The sequence below is a fragment of the Dermacentor andersoni genome, chromosome 4 (assembly GCF_023375885.2).
Source record: "Dermacentor andersoni chromosome 4, qqDerAnde1_hic_scaffold, whole genome shotgun sequence".
NCBI lineage: Eukaryota > Metazoa > Arthropoda > Arachnida > Ixodida > Ixodidae > Dermacentor > Dermacentor andersoni.
The window spans coordinates 30,899,051-30,908,079 of NC_092817.1; the positions used below are offsets into that span (position 1 = coordinate 30,899,051).

General features: G+C 45.8%; 2 protein-coding genes across 3 annotated transcripts in view; one reads left to right on the forward strand and one right to left on the reverse strand.

Annotated features, from left to right (window-relative positions):
- LOC126536862 (myosin light chain kinase, smooth muscle-like) overlaps window positions 1-9,029 on the forward strand; it is a 163,626-nt gene that overhangs the window by 84,468 nt on the left and 70,129 nt on the right. The window lies entirely within an intron of this gene.
- On the reverse strand, window positions 1,639-8,350 carry LOC126536863 (uncharacterized). Of its 2 annotated transcripts, XM_055073569.1 has the most exons (6): window positions 8,296-8,350; window positions 4,687-4,713; window positions 4,471-4,492; window positions 3,095-3,201; window positions 2,567-2,926; window positions 1,639-1,752 (listed from the first exon to the last, which is right to left on the reverse strand). In XM_055073569.1, the coding sequence occupies exons 1-6, from the start codon at window positions 8,297-8,299 to the stop codon at window positions 1,742-1,744; spliced, it is 531 nt and encodes a 176-aa protein (XP_054929544.1). In that variant the 5' UTR covers window positions 8,300-8,350; the 3' UTR covers window positions 1,639-1,741. The 2 variants fall into 2 exon arrangements, with proteins under 2 accessions (XP_054929544.1, XP_050039843.1); XM_050183886.2 differs by lacking the exon at window positions 4,687-4,713 and having other exon boundaries at window positions 8,296-8,336.

The window sequence follows — 9,029 nt, forward strand, 5'->3', positions numbered from 1 at the left end:
ACTACGGATTTACGTGTCAACAACGCAAGCGCCTCATTGTGTTTATTCCAAACCCTGAACAGCTGAGAGGTCATGTTACGAAGCGAAAACCCGCAGGGTCAGCAAGGCCATGGTCCGGCTGGCCCACGGCATGGCCACGGCGACTAGAGCTCTGGTTTAGAGGCCTCGCCGTCTAAATCTAGGACCACAATATTTCTTTTTTCTCTTTGTCTCTGTTGTGGCCTCAAAAAGGTTTATACATTAATAAATAAGTAAGTTGATAACGGGTTATTCTATTGTGTGCATCACTTGATGATAGCCTTAGTGAGTGTGCTCTAGCGTTCACACTAAGGAAAACTGACAATTGCATTGTCGCATTTATGGTTTTACTAATAATTATTCATTACTTAATTTCACTAACCTCCCTTTCTAACTTTGTTTCGCTAATCACTCGTAAGCGTAAGCTGTATTGAGTTACAGGGTAAATCGTTCTTTTTACCGCTAATGGCTTGAAAGCAAAGAATACAGCAAGTATCTTTATCCAAAAGATTTTGTGTTTACTAAATCGTCTTGTATTTTAGTCGCATTAATCGGCAAAACTATTGATTATAAATCTATTGCCTTAACGCATATCTAAAATATGCCCTACTCTTGGCCGATCCCCCTGAGTGGGTATGTGCCAATGACATTAAGATCATCATCATCATCATCATCATCATCATCATCATCATCATCATCACGTGTATTGTCTCCAGCAGTTCTACAGAAGGTAGTACGGATTTAGTAGGGATTCGTGATACAGAAATCACAGCATTTAGGGAGCTTGGAAAATTCTATGATACGTGAGCACTTGTATGATGCATGAGCCTCAGTCTGCCCAACTTGCTTCAGCTGAGAGGTGCGTAAGTGGTTAAATTGCATTAAGGCCGCGAAAACCTAACCATATAATGGGGCGGGATTTATAAATAGCTGTTGCTTGCAGGCATGCAAAACAATTCTAGAATTATTTTAACGGTCGTAGCTTCCACGCTACATTTCTATTTCCGCTTTCAGATGCCGCGTTCCATTGCAGAAGTTGAGGCGGAAGAGACCGAGACCAGAGTCTGTTGAAAGATACCGGAGGCTACAAAACTCACGGCCAACGCCATATAACCTACTCGTCGTATAACCTAGCCGAGTTGTCTGCTTGAGTCGTTTCATTCAAGGCCGCTATGCATACTCGAAAAGGAGTACGCCGTAGTTGTGCCGTAAGCTAGTAAGCTAGTGCACTGATACGTGGGCCTTCATGCTTTCACTGCAGTGAACAAAAAGCGTTTACGTTTGTGCTTTGTGCCATCTAAATGTGAACTCTTGCTTTCGCGAGATAGTGCCCGTATTTACAACGCAATCTTACGCTAGAATCTGTTCGTAAGAGCAGATTCTAGCCAATTATGACGTCGGACACATTAGTGAAGACGACCGGCCAATGTACAGCACCCTCGAATGAAAATATTAATGGACGGCCCTAGGTTCGTTCGTCGGCGCGTGCACTTTGATTACGGTATGCCGGATACGACCGACAGAGGCGTTGATTGTTGGAAATCTACATCATGCTCTTTGGACATGTTGAACTATTGCGAGTTTTCAGAATTTATAAGCGCAGAATGATGACAAAGGAAAGTAATTCTTTTCTTTTATTTTCAAGGGTGCCACTAAGTTCTGTTCTGAAAGAAATGCCCGTTATCTTCTCTGGCCTATCGCAGTGCATCACCCCCATGTTGTGTCACTCTTCGGCTGAAAGATGAATAAAAGTCACATTAGTTAAACGGTTCGGGAACGAAAGGATTTGTTAGGGAAAACACGAGGGATAGGGGGGGGGGGGTGCAATGTAGCAGAAAAGATAAGCTACAAAGCTGATTGCTTCATCCGAGTGATCGCCTAGACGGGAAAACTTGAGATGTGTATGCTTTTACAAACAAGAAACAACATTCTGCCCCTAAAACGGGACTTTAACATTTATTAAGACATTTCTTTTGTCTGGTTCTTTGGTGCTTTGAATTTTTGCCTTCTTTCTTTTTCTCTTTTTCGACAGCAATGCTTCCTCACCCATCGGCGAGAAAGTTATGCGAAGAGTTACAATAAGCAATCCTGAGACATAGCCAGCACTGGGGTAAGTATACAAAAATGAGGTCATTTTGTGTCCTTGCGCTCTATCGGGACTTCCTGTGCCCATGTCCCTTAGCTCACCAGGACACTATAGGAATACCACCTTGTGCCGTTCTTCTTATATGCGTACGAGGACACATGGACGACTACCTTTGCGCTGTCCCCAAGCAAATAAGTTTCCAAAACAAGCACACAAGAACGGCACAATAAAAGTATCCTATTGCATCTTCATTCGCGTAGCGCACAAGGATATAACAAGGATATCATCTTGCATCTTTGTCTCTATAGCGCTTATTCAGCGTGATGATGAACCACTAAATACTATGAAGTGCGTTCACTAAGCGGAGCTGCCATGTCTTCGCTGTTCTGTCCCGGTAAAGGCTTAGGTGTGTCCCTTAAATGCGTTAATGTAAGCGCACGTGGACATAAAATGTGTCCTCACCTTCTTTTGACATAACCGCTTCTGCACCCGCAGTCGTTCTCGCTGCCGAAGCTTTCCTGCGCTCTGCCCTCACCCGAGTTGTGGCGCGCTTGGTCGCATCTCTGGGACGCTTCTTTGTCGTCGGCGTCAGCTTTGCGGGCTTCTTCCGGCCGGGCTTCGTTTTCAGCTTCCGAGCGCCCTTTGAAAGCTTGGCGTGATGCCGTGCTTTGCGTAGCGACCGCCTGAGCGTGGTCATTACCGGTCCCGCCGATATTATCGGAGGCTTCGGCGGTGAAGTGGCCGGTGCGCTTGGCGGTAGTGGCACGGCATTCTCATGAGCGTCGGGGGCGGCCTTGTGACGGAGCTGGCGCTTGTTGTGTTCTGCACCGGCAAGTTGTATAGGGGTGAAGTGGTCGTACAGCTACGCGCACACGCACACGCACGCACACACCTCCGCGTAGTCCTCCCCAGGGCCGCTAAAGTGCACGGCAAATTAAGTAGGTGGCTATAGCGGGATTCTCAAGGTTCATCACGATTCCGCCAACTTACCCGTTCCGGCGAAGAAAAATACGACGGCGATTGCGCTCATTGCGGCCATGCCGGCGACGCAGAGCAGGATGTCGCGTCCCGTGATGAATGGCACTTTCTTGCGCCGCCTGTAATGTTTCGAAGGTCATATTATACGGTTCCATAGTCGTCGTCTAATCGAAGGTTGACAAATGTTTAACGAAACAATGTGAAGCCGAATTAAGTCGAAGTTTCGAAGCTGGTACGCGTAAGTGAGACTGGATGCTCTTATAATGTAGCTGTCGCGCGGCAACACGAATTCGCGCATGTGCAGGGTGTTTTTCTTAGCCGCATCTAATTTTTAATAACTGCAGGCAGCAGATAGCACAATTCTGACACTTGAGTTTATTTACTCGATGAGGCGGCCATCACATCGACGAGAAATCAGAATGGTTATTTAAATAATCACCGTAATTAAAGTAAATACCTTTTCAGTTTTTTGACGGCACGCATTTCGATCTACGAATTGCAACTAGCGAGTTAGCAAAGTATATCGACTTTCAGTGACTTCTGAGGATGGCACAGGTTTGCGGTAAAAACTTTCAGTAAAAACTCACTGTTGTGCCAATTAGGTTTTTAAGAAAGCGCTGTTTTATGCATTGAAGCTCGAAAATAACTGGAATGCCAATGCATCTCGTCAGATGCTTTGCATATTCTTATCTCGAAGCTGGTGTAGTTCTGAGAATTCGTTATGAGTGGATAGGCCTTGTATGCGCAACATATGCCAACGCCAAAGAAATAGTTAAAGCTGCCTTAGAAGGCCTAAGCAACAACAGTTCGGGAACGAAAAAATAAATATTATAAGGTTTAGTTATCCTTTCTGAAAGCATCGCTGTGCAAATATATGAAAACGGCAAGAGAGAGCAAATAACGTTAAAGATATGCGCCCTTTCCAATCGACAACCAAAGCTGCGGCTAGTGTTGAATCTACTTTTGCTTGTTACCCGCCGCGGTGGCTTAAATAATGGTGTTGCGTTGCTAAGCACTAGGTCGCGGAACCAAATAGCGAGCGCGATCCCTGGTGGTCAAAAATGAAGCTGGAGTCCCCCACAGTGGTGTGCCTGATAATCAAATCGTGGTTTTGGCATGTAAAACCCCAGAATTCAGTCATTTTTTATGGTTTACATCATGAATGAAATATTCTGCCATTTTCGATGAAACACTAGGCTACCGAAGATATTGCTGCCGGTGATGTGTCGCACATCTTGCTTTCATTGTTAATGTGGGAGGTTAATGTTGCTCACGTTCAGAAGTTGGGATTCCTGCAAGTTGTGTAGGGTGGTGCGAACAGTATGCTAAACAGAAAAGTGGGAGTTGGTGTGTTTTTTCCATGGAAGTGTCCAAAGAGTGATACTTACGTTTTCCGTTTGGAGGTAGCCTCTGCAAAAAAAAAAAAAAAGTTTGAGAGTGTCACCGGGCTGTAGGTTGAATGGCTATTGTGATTCTCGCTGCGAGAGCTGCAAAAACGTTTAGAGGAGTTGGTTGACATGAAAGCGTGCTCTGTATTCCGTTATATTACACCGCCCCCTCTTCCCCACCCACTTCAAGCTCCCCCAATGTTTGCTCTCTCTTACCCTCTTCGTCGGTGTCATTGTCTGCTCCTGGAAGAGAAAGAGTGAGTGAGCTTCAATTTTGAGCAGCGTAATGCAAGGCGTAATCTAACCTTGGCTAAATTAACCTAACCAAACCTATAGCCTAAACCAACTTTAGCCTAGCCTAACGAAGAGTGGTGGGCACTGTGATATCCTGGATTATTACAGTTGTGTCCAGAATGCCGCAGCAGTCGAGATATACAGTATTCGCACTTAAGTAATGCGACCACTAGCAAGGGGGGACTTTCGATTCCTCAGTATATATATATATATATATATATATAACGAAACAGAAACGACACGTAATAGCGCATGTCAGCAGGACTTTATTCATCTTTACTGGGAACTGTCGTCGGAAAATGAAGTGAAAGGTTGAAAGGTAAATCTACCAGGTAGCGGAGCGGAGCTGCATAGAAGCCCTGCGTTCAAATCATATCTATTCATCGGCGGTTAATGGGCTCAGCGCCATCTCTGTGAAGAGGGAAGACTTCCGGCGGAAGAAAAAATGTGACGCCATATGCGTTCAAAACAGAACTGACGTCATTTTGTTCTGAAAGGCGCGAAGTTTGTTTCGGTGGCCTGCCATTCCAGCTGTATATTCAAATTCCCCACCGTTCAACTTGATAGGTAATCGTACCCCTGCACAGAACATACTTTCTTTGGAGCCCGACGAAAATTGTTAGGTGTAGAGTGCTTGTCCCCTTGTCGGACGCCAAGCCCGTCGGCCAGTGCAGTCGCACGAAACAGCTAAAGTAAACAATTATCTGGCGGTCGTTAACTCAACTTTTGAGTGAACAGGTTAAGAAACGATGAAACTACCCGCACGATCAAATTCAGACAAATGTGGACAAGCAAAACAAGACAACGTGTGAGGAGGGCGTATTGTAACAGGCGATCTTTACGAGCGCGCATTTCTGCACCCTTCAAGAGATGCATTGCATGGCGAGTGATAGCGGCGTCAACGCGCCCTCTAACTGTGGGCGCTGAAAAAAGGAATTTATTTATCATGATGAAGTAAAATAGAGCTGTCTTTTCTTTTCTCGTCACGCGCATTTAAATTGAATATGCATTTGATTTTCCTTGAATTAATCTGACTGTGTCTCGTTTTAATGAAAAAAAAAACGCCTTTTTCTTTCCCATTTTTTTTCCCTTCATCACATAGTCACGCTTCGATCGCTGCTCCCATAACCACCCTTGCTGATGTCGGTAACAATTTGTTCTCAACCGCTTTTCACCCGAAGCTTCGCGACGTATTTGGATAGACCTTGGGTTGATCACTGAAATCTGTCACTGTAGGGAAGAAGTGAGTAATCCTTCGTCACACCCACCAAGCTAGGTTATTGGACCAACAGCATTTCATAAATTATCGCGGCCCAGTTGAACACGGCAAAGCGTTTCACCGATTGCGCGGGGATACACCGCGCCACTTCGAAGACCGCTCGAACAACGCCTATCGTATTGACCACGATTGCGCTTAATACGCCGTAAGCACATCGATGCGGCATTAACACCGTTTTAAACCATAGGCTCGACGAGCTAACCCAGCTCGTCGATCTGGCACGAGGCGAAATTGAAGTGGGCACGCAGAGCATGGCGACCAGAAGAGAGAGAGAGAGAAAAAAAGAACAACGTTATATTCATGTCACGAATCCGAGTATAAAATGCGAGGCACCGTTCTGAGACAAGGAATCTTTTTTTTTTTTCGGGGGGGGGGGGGGGCGTTATATTTGCACGAACACGGTAGTTGGAAGCTAATCAATTGCGTACTTGAGCAATGCGTGTAAGTAGGAAAATGCTCAAGGGGGATGCACTGCATGTTTCGCTCGTCCTGTTTGGTCTTCCTTTCTTTGTTTCCTTGTTTTCGTGCGCTTTCAGTCAAATATGAATTCTTAAAAACTCGCTCGAATTTCAGTTCTTGAATGCGCTGAATGTAGCTGCGTGGCGGAAGGAATACTCTGTCTGAACAATACTTTACTGAATTAGGGACATTAGAATAAACTCGCCAAATAATTACCAAACGCGTCATCAGCTGCAGCGCAGTGCACCGGAAGTCATTGGTCGAGTAAGCTAACAAGGAGTGTTAAAAAAAAGAAGAAAGAAAGCAGGGTATCGTTCATTTTGCGTCTCTTATCTTCACATAGGGGACACTATAGTTGATGGCAACGATGACGGAGGCATTAACACCCCACAATGAGAAAGTTTCTCTTCTTCATCCGAGGCAAGCCGCACGCGGTTGTTTTCGCTGCACATCAGACAGCCCGTGAGGCAGAGTACACATACGCATAATTTCCTCAGCATGCAGGGTGCCTACATCCACCCGACAAAAGCAGACGTGACGACGTGCGCCTGCGGGACTCTCACAAATACTACCCTGTAGGGTAGAGTCAGGTGAGCATGCGTCAGAACAACCCGACTCCTGTGGCGAGGTTCACGTCAACATCGACGTCTCGGATTGGTTGGTTCACAGGCAGATGCTGCTTTCGCGAGCACCGCGTTTCAGACGCCGCGTTCCAAGCGAGCTGATCGCGAGCTCGATTTTTCTCGGCTGGACGATTGTTACGGCTAAGAGCTTGGCCAGCGAGAAATTAGGTCACGTCAAGGCTGTTGGGGTGCGCTGCCCTAGGCCAACATTTGGGTGAACCCGTTTGCATTGGGCTTACGTTACACGAGCATATATGAATGACAGCATTTCGAACTATGTACTGAGAAGAGACACTCTGAACTGCACATGCGAAAGCCTAGGCTCGAACACAAGTCTTTATGGATGACATTTTGTATTGCGCAGCTTCACAGCCGACTATGAGGGATGCTGTAGTGGCCCTTAAATAATTATAACAAGCCCCGGGGGTCCGTATTCGCTCAAATGCTCTTACGCGAAAATTGTTCGTAAGAGCAAATGTCAAGCAATCCTGATGCTCGACACGCTATTATCGAAGGTGGCCGACCAAAGAAAAATAGAACTTACGAATGAAAGGCTGTGCGAATTCTGGCCCTGGTGTTCTTTAACGGCTGCTTGAAAGTACACGACCGTCTTTTGGATTCCACTGTCGTTGGGATGCGATCGCTGTGACCACGAATCGAACATGCCATCCCGTGCCCAGTGGCACTTATCTTTCGCGCGTTCATCAGTTTTTGAAAGTTGCGGCAATCTGGTCCACAAGACAGGGAAAAATCTTCACGCGACAATTAGCAACCTGTAATATGGGGTCGAATTCGGAAAGCCTTTCCCCTCCCCGTAAGTGTGCTTCGAAATCGACTTGCCACCTTCTCTAATAATGTGTGCGGCATCAGGAACGACTCGAATTTGCTCTTACGAACGATCCTAGCGTACGAGCTTTCTGCGAACACGGGCACAGTCTCTATCGCCCTGTTGTACTCCTGCACGAGCGCACCCGACCTTATCGGGACGCGGACTGCGTCAATTGAATGCCATTAGCGAGTCTTGCAATTTTGATATCTTCACGAGGTTCTCTAGCCCAAGCCTGCTCTCATGTTATCTAATCGATGTAAATAAACAAGTGAGCCTGAATTTCAAATGCTACAAAAACAATCGCAACGAATAATGCTGGAAGAAGGAACGGTACGACGTACCCATGGCGCCTCGCCCCTGCTCTTCTTTGCCGGCCCGCAGTGACCTCTGGTGGGAGCGTGAGGGGCATTGTTCAGAGAAAGAAATAAACGAAGGAAGTAGTTGTTTCTCATACAGCAGCTGACTCTATTGAGTTCTCAATCTGAACAGCTGTTTCTCTCACACATGCGTAAAATTACACGCATTCTTGTTCATAAAGTATGAGGAATTTCTCTCTTAAATATATGCGTGAAGTGTGCTGGTCGCTTGGCTGCAAGCGCATTGAGGAAAAAGAAGACGTTTAGCTTCAACACGGTTCTTGAGGGGGCACTTGCCATTAAATAAGCCATCATCATCATCATCGTTATAATATCCCCCGGGGCAGTGGGGTACGTTATTTCTCGTAGAATCAACAAACTAGCCAACCAACCAAATAAATGTGGCGTAACAGAACCCAGGTCGTTGTTAGAACCAAATTGAGATAAAATCTAGTCTTAATATTATGTCACTCCTGAATCGTTGCTGAGGAGGTTGGGATCGAGGTTTCTTGCTGATTTTCTCTGCCCGCCACCTATTTTCGTTAAAAGTTTAGTTAGTCTCAGTCCCATCTTTGCATCTTTAATTAACGTACCCGTTGAAGGCTCGCAACTAAATTATTCTTTTTTAACTACACACCTTGAATGCACGCTTGCAATGTTATTTTTTCGTTTTGAGTGGCATGAAATGCGCCTACTCATCGTCAAAGCGTCCTTCATGC